The following is a 15,550-nucleotide window of genomic DNA, read 5'->3' as shown; positions in this document are numbered from 1 at the left end:
CGTGTGTGGTCCTCATATCTGGCATCTAATTCCTATGAGTTTCCTTCAGTTAATACTAAACACATGTATATAAATTGCCATAAACTGAGCTGTATAATGGTAATAATCCCCAAATGACCATTCAATCATCCAGATCTTTGGCTTGTCCTAATTCCATTATACGAGGTAGATCTAATGGTCATTAGATCCCTAGATATCAGGGATCCCTAGAAAAGTGTTTTCTTAATCTTAGATAATAGTTTTCAATGCTTTGGTGAAAATTGCTTATGTAATGCTTCGATTTTAATCAGCCTTTGAAAATGGCTCGCTCAATGGTTGATAAGGTAAGTCATCACACAGTACTTCTATACTGTAAGAAAAAAAAGCTAAAACAGTAATTAATCTTAATATATGTTAGGTATTCAGTACCTCTTATTTCCAGATGTATACAATAAATTCCTTTTATATCTTAGAGCTAAAACCAGAGAAAAAATTATCTCCATAAACCATGCACTCTCTTTTGTCAGATAAAGAAAAAAGTGTAATTCATCTTTATCTTTTCTGATCTATTAATGTTGATTTTATTTTTGATTTTAAAAATTGAACTTATTGATTTTTTCTTGATATATAAATTATACATGTTCAGTGTGTATAGCATACATTAAAAGTTGTTAAAAAACACCTATAATCTCAGCAAACAGAAAATTTATTTTATTTTGTTGAAAATGTTACCTAACATTTTAGTTTTCCTAAATATCAAAACTGTCTTATTAGCATACATTTTCAAAATAAATTTTATTCTATCTTCTTTAATAACATACCAGTTTTTCCTTTATATGTATTTCGAACATATATTTGGGTCACTAAATGCTATCTTAAAAGTATGGATTTCATTTGTTAGTATTCCATAACTAGCAATTATAAAGTTGGACATTTAGATTTATTTCAGTTTTCAATATTCACTTCTAAAGAAAGGTTACAATGAATATTTCTGTAGTTAAATCTAACCACACATGCAAGATTATTTCTTTAGAATACATTTTAGAAGTAGTGTTACATTAAGGCATTTGACTTACACTTTTAAAATCTCTTTAGAAAACGTTCTGTTATTATAATGATCTATTTTTGTATGCCTTGTATTATAATTTGTATCAAATATATTTTTATATGCATGGTATAGATAAGAGATGCAAATGTAGTTAGATAAAGCAACAAATGTATCACATAATTAAATAACACATTGACATTATTTTAAGTGTATTTTTAAAAAAATACTGTGCTAAATTCCTCTCAAGTCAGCATCTAAACTAATTCTTGAAAAAGATCCAGAAAACAAAGGTTTCTCCCGACCCATGCTGCCAACTGCGGGAATGCTGGTGCCCTTGAGTACCAGGCGCAGGCGAACGGGACAAACAAGGAGACTGCGCTGCCCTCAGCGCCCGGCAAAGATCCGCGCTAAGCCCTAGCGACAGCTACACTGGCGGCGGCCATCCCAGCGCGGCCAAACAACCAAAAAAGCAGTTGTGGATTCTGATAAGAAGAAAGGTGAGCTGATGCAGAATGACCAGGATGCCATGGAGTATTCTTCAGAGGAGGAAGAAGTTGATCTTCAGACAGCCCTTACAGGGTATCAAACAAAACAGTGAAAGCTTCTAGAACCAGTTGATCATGGAAAAATTGAATATGAGCCATTTAGGAAAAACTTCTATGTCGAAGTTCCAGAACTAGCAAAAATGTCTCAAGAAGAGGTAAATGTGTTTCAATTGGAAATGGAGGGCATTACAGTTAAAGGAAAAGGTTGTCCCAAACCAATTAAATCCTGGGTCCAGTGTGGAATTTCCATGAAGATCTTAAATTCCCTCCAAAAGCGTGGCTATGAAAAGCCCACGCCCATCCAAACCCAAGCTATTCCTGCTATAATGTCTGGACGAGATTTGATTGGCATTGCCAAAACAGGAAGTGGAAAGACCATTGCTTTTCTGTTGCCCATGTTTAGACACATCATGGATCGGAGGTCATTAGAAGAAGGAGAGGGGCCAGTAGCTGTCATCATGACTCCAACTCGAGAACTGGCTTTACAGATTACTAAAGAGTGTAAGAAGTTTTCCAGGACTTTGGGACTTAGAGTGGTCTGTGTTTATGGAGGAACAGGAATCAGTGAGCAGATTGCTGAGCTGAAAAGAGGTGCTGAAATTATTGTTTGCACACCTGGTCGAATGATTGACATGTTAGCAGCTAACAGTGGTCGGGTCACAAATCTTGGAAGAGTGACATATGTTGTTTTAGATGAAGCAGACAGAATGTTTGACATGGGTTTTGAACCCCAGGTCATGCGCATCTTGGATAATGTTCATCCTGATCGACAGACGGTTATGTTTTCAGCTACTTTTCCCAGAGCTATGGAGGCTTTGGCTAGCAGGATCCTGAGTAAACCTATTGAAGTACAAGTTGGAGGCAGGAGTGTGGTTTGCTCGGATGTGGAGCAACAAGTGATTGTTGTGATTGAAGAAGAAAAGAAATTCTTGAAGTTACTTGAGCTTCTAGGCCATTATCAAGAGTCAGGATCTGTCATTATATTTGTGGATAAGCAGGAACATGCTGATGGTCTTCTTAAGGATTTAATGAGAGCATCTTATCCTTGCATGTCTCTTCATGGAGGCATTGATCAATATGACAGAGATAGCATCATAAATGACTTTAAGAATGGGACCTGCAAACTTGTGGCTACCTCTGTTGTTGCCCGAGTTCTAGATGTGAAACATCTGATTCTTGTAGTAAATTATAGCTGCCCCAACCATTATGAGGATTATGTACACAGAGCAGGGTGGACTGGAAGAGCAGGCAACAAGGGTTATGCTTATACTTTTATCACAGAAGATCAAGCTCGCTATGCTGGTGACATAATTAAAGCTCTTGAATTGTCAGGGACCACAGTACCTCCTGATTTAGAGAAACTGTGGAGTGATTTCAAAGATCAACAGAAAGCTGAGGGGAAAATAATTAAAAAGAGTAGTGGGTTCTCTGGTAAGGGATTCAAGTTTGATGAAACAGAACAAGCTTTGGCTAATGAGAGGAAGAAGTTACAAAAAGCAGCTCTTGGTCTGCAAGATTCAGATGATGAGGATGCTGCAGTTGACATTGATGAGCAAATTGAAGCATGTTTAATTCAAAGAAGAGAGTAAAAGATATGGCTGCTCCTGGAACATCAAGTGTTCCTGCTCCAACTGCAGGAAATGCTGAGAAATTAGAAATTGCTAAGAGATTGGCTCTCAGAATCAACGCCCAGAAGAATTTGGGCATCGAGTCTCAGGTAGATGTGATGCAAGAGGCCACCAATGCAATTCTTAGAGGTGGCACATTCTGGCTCCCACTGTTTCTGCAAACACCATTGCAGAACAACTTGCTGAAAAGATCAATGCCAAGCTCAATTATGTGCCGTTAGAGAAACAAGAAGAAGAGAGACAGGATGGTGGACAGAACGAATCTTTTAAGAGATACGAAGAAGAATTAGAGATCAATGACTTCCCACAGACTGCTAGGTGGAAAGTTACCTCTAAGGAAGCTCTGCAGAGGATCAGTGAATACTCTGAAGCCGCATTTACAATCAGAGGAACATAATTCCCTCCTGGTAAAGAACCCAAGGAAGGCGAGTGGAGGATTTACTTGGCAATTGAAAGTGCCAATGAACTGGCTGTGCAGAAAGCAAAGGCAGAAATCACCAGGCTCATAAAAGAAGAGCTGATCCGGCTGCAAAATTCATACCAACCAACAAATAAAGGAAGATACAAAGTCTTATAGACATCGGAAAAGAGATTTTTACCTGTGCTGGTCTATGATAGATGTGGCAGTTGCAGTCTGCAGTTTACAATGTATTGTAAATTAGGATTTTTAAAATTCTGTCTTGCTGATTTTTTTTAAATACAAGAAACTAGTATTTGGTAAAGAAATCTGTCCGTAAGTACCCCCACAATCAATCAAACTATATTTAAAGCTGGCCTGTTTTCAGAGTATGATGTCCTTTAATGTAAACTTAAATATCAATATTTTAAATGTCTGGATAATATTCTAGAGGTTTAAAAAATGGAAATATTTGAACTTTCTATTTAAGACAATAAAGTACACAAGTCGTTAAGGGGCTATTCACTTTATCCTGTACTTTCAATGAAATTGTGATCATTTCCTAAGAAAAGGTAAAATTCACTATCATATTTTGTATCCCCACCTTGAGCTTAAATGTTACATGACTCTGTGGAACAATATGAACTGAATTTAAGAATGTTATAATAGATGTCTTACAAAATAGGTTGAGAGTTTTTGTTTCAATTTTTATCATCATAAATGGGCAAAAAGTAGTTGGACTAATTTCGGTTTTTATACAAAAAGATTTAATAGTAAAAAAAAAAAAAAGAAAACAAAGGTCTAAAATTTCTAGATATTTTAGGTGTACATTCAGGTTTCCAAAAGGTAACTGATGTGGTAACTTGAGAAACATGGAATAAAGATTTGGGCACCCCACAGGGAAGCCACACAAGGACAGTCTAGAACCTCTCAGTTAGTAATAAAGGGGCCCTGGTAGCATTCCTAGTTCTGTAGGGGAGAAGTAAATAATTTACTAAAATCCATAGACAGAGAGGCTTGTGAGGACAGGGCTGCCTGGCTGGATCTGTGACTTTTGGTCAAAGAAATAGTTAATGCCAGCACTCCTAGAAGGGGGAGGGAGCCAGGAATGTAACTACTTGCCGCACTCTTCTCTCTTCTTCCAGTCCTTACTCTTCTCTCTTCCTGCAGTCACTTGCTCCTGCTTTTTATTGGCTGAACTCAACTGACATCAGGCAGTAAGGGAGCCCTGGAAGTAGTACATTGTGTATTTCAGCCTCCTAGGTGCACAGAGCAGGTTTGAGAATAGGGATTGGACTTGCAGGGGCAAATGAAAGATATCCAGTGCAGTAAGAAATCTCTACAGGTATCTTCCTGCTTTTATTTTTTCTTATGACTGTGTCTAGACAGGGGAATTCATTTTTCTACTAGAAATACTTTATGTATATTCATTTATGATTTTCGCTCTAAGAGGTATTCTTTCAGTGAGATCTTGAAAATCCGAATCACTTTAATTTACATGTATAGAACTCAATGTCTATGAAAACAAATGTAGCACTATACATGTATGTCGTAAATATACGACATGTGTATTACACATCTAATAGAGTATATCATCTTAGTATTTAATAATCTATGATTATTCAAACAACTCAATATGTAAACTCAAAATACACATGCATTGCTTTTTCAAAAGTTTTTGGTTATGTATTATGTGACCGTTTACAATGGAAAAGGTCACACAGTTCAGTTTGATGGCTGTGTGTCAAATGAAAGCTAAATATCCTACTCCTATCCAGCTTTTCCTACCTATTCCTCCTTACTCCGCCCCTGATACTCAGACATCCTCAGGTGAAATTTTCACAGAAAAAGAGAGGAAAAGTTGGTCAAATAGGATATTCCTTTAAATCTTGGATTTTAATTACTTATGTTTAATTATTGAACCCTTGCTTTTTTCTTTACTGAAAAATGTGGATGATGACCACTTGCCATTTTTTTCTACTGAAAAAGTTCTGCCTATCATAACTTTGTTTGTTTATTTATTTATGAGAGAGTCTCTCACTCTGTTACCGAGGCTGGAGTGCGGTGGCATGATTTCAACTCACTGCAGCCTCCGTCTCCTGGGCTCAAGCAAACCTCCTACCTCAGTAACTTGGATTATCGGTGCACACCATTATGCTTGGCTAATTTTTTTTGTAGTTTTGGTAGAGATGGGGTATTACCATGTTGTGCAGGATGTTGTCAAACTTCTGGACTCAGGAGCTGGGATGACAGGTGTGAGCCACCACACCAGGACTGCCTATCATAACCTTAAATATTTTATGAAGCAATGTATGTAGAGTGCCAAACAAGTAAATTGCTAAAAAGAAAACTATCTCTTGTGTTTTTAATGGAAAAGTAAATGTTTTTATATAGTTGCTAGATAAGTTAAGGCAATGGAACCTGTTTGTGAGATTTTGTAACTTTAATCCTTTACTTTTTTATTTTTGAGGTGGAGTTTTGCTTTTTTCACCCAGGCTGGAGTGCGATGGCGTGATCACGGCTCACCGCAACCTCTACCTCCCAGGTTCAAGTGATTCTCCTGCCTCAGTCTCCCAAGTAGCTGGGATTACAGGCATGCGGCACCATGCCCCGCTAATTTTGTATTTTTAGTAGAGACGGGGTTTCTCCATGTTGGTCAAGCTGGTCTCAAACACCCAACGTCAGGTGATCCGCCCCCCTAGGCCTCCCAAATTGCTGGGATTACAGGTGTGAGGCGCCGCACCCTGCCTATTCCTTTATTTCTAACAGTTTTTCAGGATGTTGCTAGAGCAAAGTTTTATATTCACCTTTTTGACTTCATTTTCTTCAAAATGCCCCAGTTTTTCTTAGCTTTACAATTTTTTTTTTTTTCCAGAAATGATAGCAGAGCAAAGGTTTGGTAATACTAGAGTTTCTATCCTTTTTCTCTTCTTTGATCTGCCTCAAATGTTCTCACATGGCACGTGATCATTATGACTCCCATCTTAAGAAAATTATAAACTGACATTAAACTTATAGTCATACCAGAACTAAGACACACCATCTCACGGTCTTCTTGCATTTGTGCAGGCTTTCTTTATGTGTGTGTGTATTTTTACTTGTTTCATTTTTGTTTTTCTACAAACCACTATCCCTTTTGTATTTTGGCAAGCCATCTATAATACTCGGTAGCCTTGAATTAATGTCAGCTTCGAACAGTAACAATATTCAGGTACCATTCGGATAAGTAAAAGAGTCTTAGTTGCCAGTAACATCTTCTCTGGAATTCTTTATTGCTGTCTTTGCTGTAAATATCTACCAGATAGTCAAAAAATGCAGGTTTGCATTTGCTAATAAGGTGCCAGAAGCCTATGACAAGTCAAGACCAATAAATACAACAACACCTTCCTACATCAAAGCTTTAAGTGCTTTAAAATAGAGGATCAAAGTTGCTCTGTCCATTAGAAAAGGTCAGCCCAGATTAATCTACCTTCTCACTCACACACTAGCTTACACCTGGCTATATGCTGTCGAATCAGCACTTGTACAAGTGTCAGAACCAAAGCTGTTCATTTGCTCTGCTTTCTTACTTTTTCCCTCTTATTCTTTTTCTGATATGACTGACATTATTCTGGTTCAATTCAATAAACCTGTACTGAGCACCCACTGTTCAGATACTCTCTCAGACCCAGGCCTCAAGGAACTTGAAAGCTAACAAATGATCTCTTAACAAGAAATTCTTGATGAAAACACTTAAAAGAGTGTAAAAAATTTCAACTGTCATGAAAGCATCTTTTCAAAGTAGATGAATCTAAATTATCTTTGTATCAAACCACCATTTTGAGATGTATTCTTTAAAGTTATTATATCTGAGAAGTCTCCTTTTTCTTTTAATCTTCACAAATGTTTTTTCTTTTGTTCACTCTAGAAGATTTTGATGTATTGGTTTTGAATGACCAGGATTATTTCAGAAGGATTAAACTAATAAAATATTATAGGCAACGAGAGCAGTGAGGTGCTGAGAGGCATGTAAAAATGTGAGACTATAGCATTTAATGGAAAGACTTACAGAAGGGAGCTAAAAAAATATATTTTCACTACCAGAGCCTACTTTTACTACTAGTAATACTGAACACAGCAAATTTGAACCAATTTAAATAATTAAAAAGCCTTAAATATGAATATGTCAACATTAATATTGATTTTAAATAGAATTCAAACATAACTGAGAATTTGCTTGACAAATAATTATACAACCTGCATCTTTACTATATTGAACATATTTATATTGAAGTATTGTGATTATAAAAATGTAATTTTCTTGTATAACATATATAATGTAGGTAATGCCATTCATATTAGTATGTTTCTACCCTGTTAACAATACAAAAAAGGTATGTACATAATTAAGTCTTTTTCTTTAAGAGAACATTCAGAAAGCTTAAAAATAAATTTTAAGTGAAACACTAGCAAAACTTTGGCCTTTACTAAAATTGTACTTCTGTACCCACTTTAACCTGGTTCTGTAGTTTAGATTCTGATTTTATTTGTCAAAGGGATGCCTATATACTCAATGCAAGTGACATAACATCCTTCATTCAATAAGAATCCAAATGCATGAATAAATACTTATCTATTGCAAATAAAAATAGGAGGAGAGCATATAATTATTGAGGTTTTTTTTTTTGACTAAAGTACAACACTCTCTAGTCATAAGAGCAAAAATATATCTACCAGTATAGCATGTTAATAATGGGTATTTATAAATGCAGCCAACCATATTTTTAATCAACTTTAAACATACATTTGGTAGGACTTAAGTTTAGCTGCATAAATGGGAGTAATGAACTTAGTTACAGACTTTTTGGACGTGTTTCCCACTTTAATTAAAAAGAGTGGTAATATTAACATTTAATTCCGCTTTATATTTTCAAAAGGATTAGTTCAGTAATGATTATAAACTTCCCTGGCATCTTTGCAACTATCAGCATCCTCAGATTTATAGATGAGGGAATTTTCAGAAGAAGGTTAAGTACTAGGAATAGATTTTGAATCCAGTGGATTTCCGTTACAAGACTGGCCTAGGCTAGTGCAAGGAGCTGGTAGCTTGCATTTATTCTGGAAAACAAGGCAAGGTGTTTGGTCTTTAATCAAATTATTCAAAATACAAATTATTTAAAATATTTAAAATAATATTATTATTTGAAATCACATTTGTATCCTGGGGTTTGTATTAAGTCAGATGAGAGTTCAAAAACCAGCTTTGCCACTTATGAGTCATATAATCTTGAGTGAGCTTCTTTGGTATCTGTTTCTATATCTATTAGGCAAGAAGAATCATCGTTCCTATGTCATGAGATTTCTGTTCAGATTTAAGAAATGACCCTTTTTGCCCAAGACTTAGAAAATAGAGAGCATTTGTCAAATTTGAATACTGCTATTGATAATGAAGATGATGATGATGATTTCCAGACACATTAGGCTGAATTCATACGCATAAGTGACAGCTGGATAGAGTCTTCTACATTTAGACCAGAAATGTGGAGATTTATCTATATAGAGACCCCATATGGTGAAAACAACGGATTAAGATCAACAATTGCCTCGCAGAACAGTAGTTCTGTATATGATTTGACAAGCAAATTATCCTGAGTTGTGATGTTTCCATTCTATTTAAAATCAACAGAACAGTCTCTCTCTCTCACTACACACACACACACACACACACATATATAGTGTGTATATATATGTATAGGGTGTGTGTATATATATCTACACAGAACAGTCTCTCTCTCTTTAGATATCTATCTATCTATCTATATGTCTAGATTCCAACTCTAAAATTCTATGACACAAATATATTATTTAGATTGTATATTCACATTAATTTTGTTTAAAATCTCCATTATGCTTTAGAGGGGATTTCAATAAGAATATGTATACCCCATCACATTTTATCAAGCTGAAACTGATTATGCAAATTTTTTGTAGTTAATTTCCATTAATTCTTCTTAAATATTAGATTTTGATAGAGGTATGTTACAGATTTACATGTGTAAAAACTATCCAAACTTATTTTAAACACCTCTACTATCACCTTCAGTTCTGTTTAAGGTCAACTTAATAGATTTACGTAGGTCCCAAGCTATTAGAGAAAATGACAAAATAATTTTTAGTTTAATTTTCCAAAATGCAGATGCTTATTGTATAAATAAAACTCTTTCCCAATGATTTGACCAGAATTCATAAAGTAGAAACATCTGTTGTTCAGATTCATCCAAACTATACCTTATTCTTTATTCTGTATTTATAAACCACAAAAGATACTGCTCACTAGTTGAAGTCTGTAAGCTTTTATGCATTATTTATGAAGTCAGTAAAAATTTCAAGTATTTGCATAATAATTGATGTTAGCAATAAGAGTATGAGTTTATAAATAGTTTCCAAGTGTCAATAAATGCCAGTGTTGGAGACAAACAGAAAAAGGTGATTTAATCACACCTGATTTAGTGCTATTTTTCTTTTTTTCTTTTTTTTTTTTTTTCATTGCAGCACTATTTTTTTTTTTTTTTATTTATTATTATTAAACTTCAAGTTGTAGGGTACATGTGCACAACGTGCAGGTTTGCTACATATGTATACTTGTGCCATGTTGGTGTGCTGCACCCATCAACTCGTCATTTACATCAGGTATAACTCCCAATGCAATCCCTCCCCCCTCCCCCCTCCCCATGATAGGCCCCGGTGTGTGATGTTCCCCTTCCCGAGTCCAAGTGATCTCATTGTTCAGTTCCCACCTACGAGTGAGAACATGCGGTGTTTGGTTTTCTGTTCTTGTGATAGTTTGCTAAGAATGATGGTTTCCAGCTGCATCCATGTCCCTACAAAGGACACAAACTCATCCTTTTTTATGGCTGCATAGTATTCCATGGTGTATATGTGCCACATTTTCTTAATCCAATCTGTCACTGATGGACATTTGGGTTGATTCCAAGTCTTTGCTATTGTGAATAGTGCTGCAATAAACATACGTGTGCATGTGTCCTTATAGCAGCATAATTTATAATCCTTTGGGTATATACCCAGTAATGGGATGGCTGGGTCATATGGTACATCTAGTTCTAGATCCTTGAGGAATTGCCACACTGCTTTCCATAATGGTTGAACTAGTTTACAATCCCACCAACAGTGTAAAAGTGTTCCTATTTCTCCACATCCTCTCCAGCACCTGTTGTTTCCTGACTTTTGAATGATCGCCATTCTAACTGGTGTGAGATGGTATCTCATTGTGGTTTTGATTTGCATTTCTCTGATGGCCAGTGATGATGAGCATTTTTTCATGTGTCTGTTGGGTGTATGAATGTCTTCTTTTGAGAAATGTCTGTTCATATCCTTTGCCCACTTTTGGATGGGGTTGTTTGTTTTTTTCTTGTAAATTTGTTTGAGTTCTTTGTAGGTTCTGGATATTAGCCCTTTGTCAGATGAGTAGATTGCAAAAATTTTCTCCCATTCTGTAGGTTGCCTGCTCACTCTGATGGTAGTTTCTTTTGCTGTGCAGAAGCTCTTTAGTTTGATGAGATCCCATTTGTCAATTTTGGCTTTTGCTGCCGTTGCTTTTGGTGTTTTAGACATGAAGTCTTTGCCCATGCCTATGTCCTGAATGGTACTACCTAGGTTTTCCTCTAGGATTTTTATGGTATTAGGTCTAACATTTAAGTCTCTAATCCATCTTGAATTAATTTTCGTATAAGGAGTAAGGAAAGGGTCCAGTTTCAGCTTTCTACTTATGGCTAGCCAGTTTTCCCAGCACCATTTATTAAATAGGGAATCCTTTCCCCATTTCTTGTTTCTCTCAGGTTTGTCAAAGATCAGATGGCTGTAGATGTGTGGTATTATTTCTGAGGACTCTGTTCTGTTCCATTGGTCTATATCTCTGTTTTGGTACCAGTACCATGCTGTTTTGGTTACTGTAGCCTTGTAGTATAGTTTGAAGTCAGGTAGCGTGATGCCTCCAGCTTTGTTCTTTTGACTTAGGATTGTCTTGGAGATGCGGGCTCTTTTTTGGTTCCATATGAACTTTAAAGCAGTTTTTTCCAATTCTGTGAAGAAGCTCATTGTTAGCTTAATGGGGATGGCATTGAATCTATAAATTACCTTGGGCAGTATGGCCATTTTCACGATATTGATTCTTCCTATCCATGAGCATGGTATGTTCTTCCATTTGTTTGTGTCCTCTTTGATTTCACTGAGCAGTGGTTTGTAGTTCTCCTTGAAGGGGTCCTTTACATCCCTTGTAAGTTGGATTCCTAGGTATTTTATTCTCTTTGAAGCAATTGTGAATGGAAGTTCATTCCTGATTTGGCTCTCTGTTTGACTGTCACTGGTGTATAAGAATGCTTGTGATTTTTGCACATTAATTTTGTATCCTGAGACTTTGCTGAAGTTGCTGATCAGCTTAAGGAGATTTTGGGCTGAGACAATGGGGTTTTCTAAATATACAATCATGTCGTCTGCAAACAGGGACAATTTGACTTCTTCTTTTCCTAACTGAATCCCCTTGATTTCTTTCTCTTGCCTGATTGCCCTAGCCAGAACTTCCAACACTATGTTGAATAGGAGTGGTGAGAGAGGGCATCCCTGTCTTGTGCCAGTTTTCAAAGGGAATTTTTCCAGTTTTTGCCCATTCAGTATGATATTGGCTGAGGGTTTGTCATAAATAGCTCTTATGATTTTGAGGTACGTTCCATCAATACCGAATTTATTGAGCGTTTTTAGCATGAAGGGCTGTTGAATTTTGTCAAAAGCCTTTTCTGCATCTATTGAGATAATGATGTGGTTCTTGTCTTTGGTTCTGTTTATATGCTGGATTATGTTTATTGATTTGCGAATGTTGAACCAGCCTTGCATCCCAGGGATGAAGCCCACTTGATCATGGTGGATAAGCTTTTTGATGTGCTGCTGAATCCGGTTTGCCAGTATTTTATTGAGGATTTTTGCATCGATGTTCATCAGGGATATTGGTCTAAAATTCTCTTTTTTTGTTGTGTCTCTGCCAGGCTTTGGTATCAGGATGATGTTGGCCTCATAAAATGAGTTAGGGAGGATTCCCTCTTTTTCTATTGATTGGAATAGTTTCAGAAGGAATGGTACCAGCTCCTCCTTGTACCTCTGGTAGAATTCAGCTGTGAATCCATCTGGTCCTGGACTTTTTTTGGTTGGTAGGCTATTAATTATTGCCTCAATTTCAGAGCCTACTATTGGTCTATTCAGGGATTCAACTTCTTCCTGGTTTAGTCTTGGAAGAGTGTAAGTGTCCAGGAAATTATCCATTTCTTCTAGATTTTCCAGTTTATTTGCGTAGAGGTGTTTATAGTATTCTCTGATGGTAGTTTGTATTTCTGTGGGGTCGGTGGTGATATCCCCTTTATCATTTTTAATTGCGTCGATTTGATTCTTCTCTCTTTTCTTCTTTATTAGTCTTGCTAGTGGTCTGTCAATTTTGTTGATCTTTTCAAAAAACCAACTCCTGGATTCATTGATTTTTTGGAGGGTTTTTTGTGTCTCTATCTCCTTCAGTTCTGCTCTGATCTTACTTATTTCTTGCCTTCTGCTAGCTTTCGAATGTGTTTGCTCTTGCTTCTCTAGTTCTTTTAATTGCGATGTTAGAGTGTCAATTTTAGATCTTTCCTGCTTTCTCTTGTGGGCATTTAGTGCTATAAATTTCCCTCTACACACTGCTTTAAATGTGTCCCAGAGATTCTGGTATGTTGTATCTTTGTTCTCATTGGTTTCAAAGAACATCTTTATTTCTGCCTTCATTTCGTTATGTACCCAGTAGTCATTCAGGAGCAGGTTGTTCAGTTTCCATGTAGTTGAGCGGTTTTGATTGAGTTTCTTAGTCCTGAGTTCTAATTTGATTGCACTGTGGTCTGAGAGACAGTTTGTTATAATTTCTGTTCTTGTACATTTGCTGAGGAGTGCTTTACTTCCAATTACGTGGTCTATTTTGGAGTAAGTACGATGTGGTGCTGAGAAGAATGTATATTCTGTTGATTTGGGGTGGAGAGTTCTATAGATGTCTATTAGGTCTGCTTGCTGCAGAGATGAGTTCAATTCCTGGATATCCTTGTTAACTTTCTGTCTCGTTGATCTGTCTAATGTTGACAGTGGAGTGTTGAAGTCTCCCATTATTATTGTATGGGAGTCTAAGTCTCTTTGTAAGTCTCTAAGGACTTGCTTTATGAATCTGGGTGCTCCTGTATTGGGTGCATATATATTTAGGATAGTTAGCTCTTCCTGTTGAATTGATCCCTTTACCATTATGTAATGGCCTTCTTTGTCTCTTTTGATCTTTGATGGTTTAAAGTCTGTTTTATCAGAGACTAGTATTGCAACCCCCGCTTTTTTGTGTTCTCCATTTGCTTGGTAAATCTTCCTCCATCCCTTTATTTTGAGCCTATGTATGTCTCTGCGTGTGAGATGGGTTTCCTGAATACAGCAGACTGATGTGTCTTGACTGTTTATCCAGTTTGCCAGTCTGTGTCTTTTAATTGGAGCATTTAGTCCATTTACATTTAACGTTAAGATTGTTATGTGTGAACTTGATCCTGCCATTATGATATTAACTGGTTATTTTGCTCGTTAGTTGATGCAGTTTCTTCCTAGGCTGGATGGTCTTTACATTTTGGCATGTTTTTGCAATGGCTGGTACCAGTTGTTCCTTTCCATGTTTAGTGCTTCCTTCAGGGTCTCTTGTAAGGCAGGCCTAGTGGTGACAAAATCTCTAAGCATTTGCTTATCTGTAAAGGATTTTATTTCTCCTTCACTTATGAAACTTAGTTTGGCTGGATATAAAATTCTGGGTTTAAAATTCTTTTCTTTAAGAATGTTGAATATTGGCCCCCACTCTCTTCTGGCTTGAAGAGTTTCTGCCGAGAGATCTGCTGTTAGTCTGATGGGCTTCCCTTTGTGGGTAACCCGACCTTTCTCTCTGGCTGCCCTTAAGATTTTTTCCTTCATTTCAACTTTGGTGAATCTGGCAATTATGTGTCTTGGAGTTGCTCTTCTCGAGGAGTATCTTTGTGGCGTTCTCTGTATTTCCTGGATTTGAATGTTGGCCTGCCCTACTAGGTTGGGGAAGTTCTCCTGGATGATATCCTGAAGAGTGTTTTCCAACTTGGTTCCATTTTCCCCCTCACTTTCAGGCACCCCAATCAGACGTAGATTTGGTCTTTTTACATAATCCCATACTTCTTGCAGGCTTTGTTCATTTCTTTTTCTTCTTTTTTCTTTTGGTTTCTCTTCTCGCTTCATTTCATTCATTTGATCCTCCATCGCTGACATTCTTTCTTCCAGTTGATCGAGACGGTTACTGAAGCTTGTGCATTTGTCACGTATTTCTCGTGCCATGGTTTTCGTCTCTTTCATTTCGTTTGTGAGCTTCTCTGCATTAATTACTCTAGCCATCAATTCTTCCACTTTTTTTTCAAGATTTTTAGTTTCTTTGCGCTGCGTACGTAATTCCTCCTTTAGCTCTGAGAAATTTGATGGACTGAAGCCTTCTTCTCTCATCTCGTCGAAGTCATTCTCCGTCCAGCTTTGATCCGTTGCTGGCAATGAGCTGCGCTCCTTTGCCGGGGGAGATGCGCTCTTATTTTTTGAATTTCCAGCTTTTCTGCCCTGCTTTTTCCCCATCTTTGTGGTTTTATCTGCCTCTGGTCTTTGATGATGGTGATGTACTGATGGGGTTTTGGTGTAGGTGTCCTTCCTGTTTGATAGCTTTCCTTCTAACAGTCAGGATCCTCAGCTGTAGGTTGTAGCTGTAGGAGATTGCTTGAGGTCCACTCCAGACCCTGTTTGCCTGGGTATCAGCAGCAGAGGCTGCAGAAGATAGAATATTTCTGAACAGCGAGTGTACCTGTCTGATTCTTGCTTTGGAATTTTCCTCTCAGGGGTGTACTCCACCCTGTGAGGT

General features: G+C 37.0%; 1 protein-coding gene across 1 annotated transcript; it reads left to right on the top strand.

Annotated features, from left to right (window-relative positions):
- The first annotated feature begins 1,439 nt into the window (after positions 1-1,439).
- On the top strand, positions 1,440-3,778 carry LOC119627888 (probable ATP-dependent RNA helicase DDX46). The gene is given in 3 exon segments (XM_038008884.2): positions 1,440-3,132; positions 3,135-3,335; positions 3,338-3,778. Coding segments are annotated over 3 exon segments (2,061 nt in total). The 5' UTR covers positions 1,440-1,712; the 3' UTR covers position 3,778.
- Positions 3,779-15,550: the final 11,772 nt, after the last annotated feature.

This window comes from Chlorocebus sabaeus, chromosome 9 (assembly GCF_047675955.1).
Source record: "Chlorocebus sabaeus isolate Y175 chromosome 9, mChlSab1.0.hap1, whole genome shotgun sequence".
Taxonomy (NCBI): Eukaryota; Metazoa; Chordata; class Mammalia; order Primates; family Cercopithecidae; genus Chlorocebus; species Chlorocebus sabaeus.
Note: the sequence above shows the minus strand (reverse complement) of the source record. Positions and strands in the feature narration are given on the sequence as shown.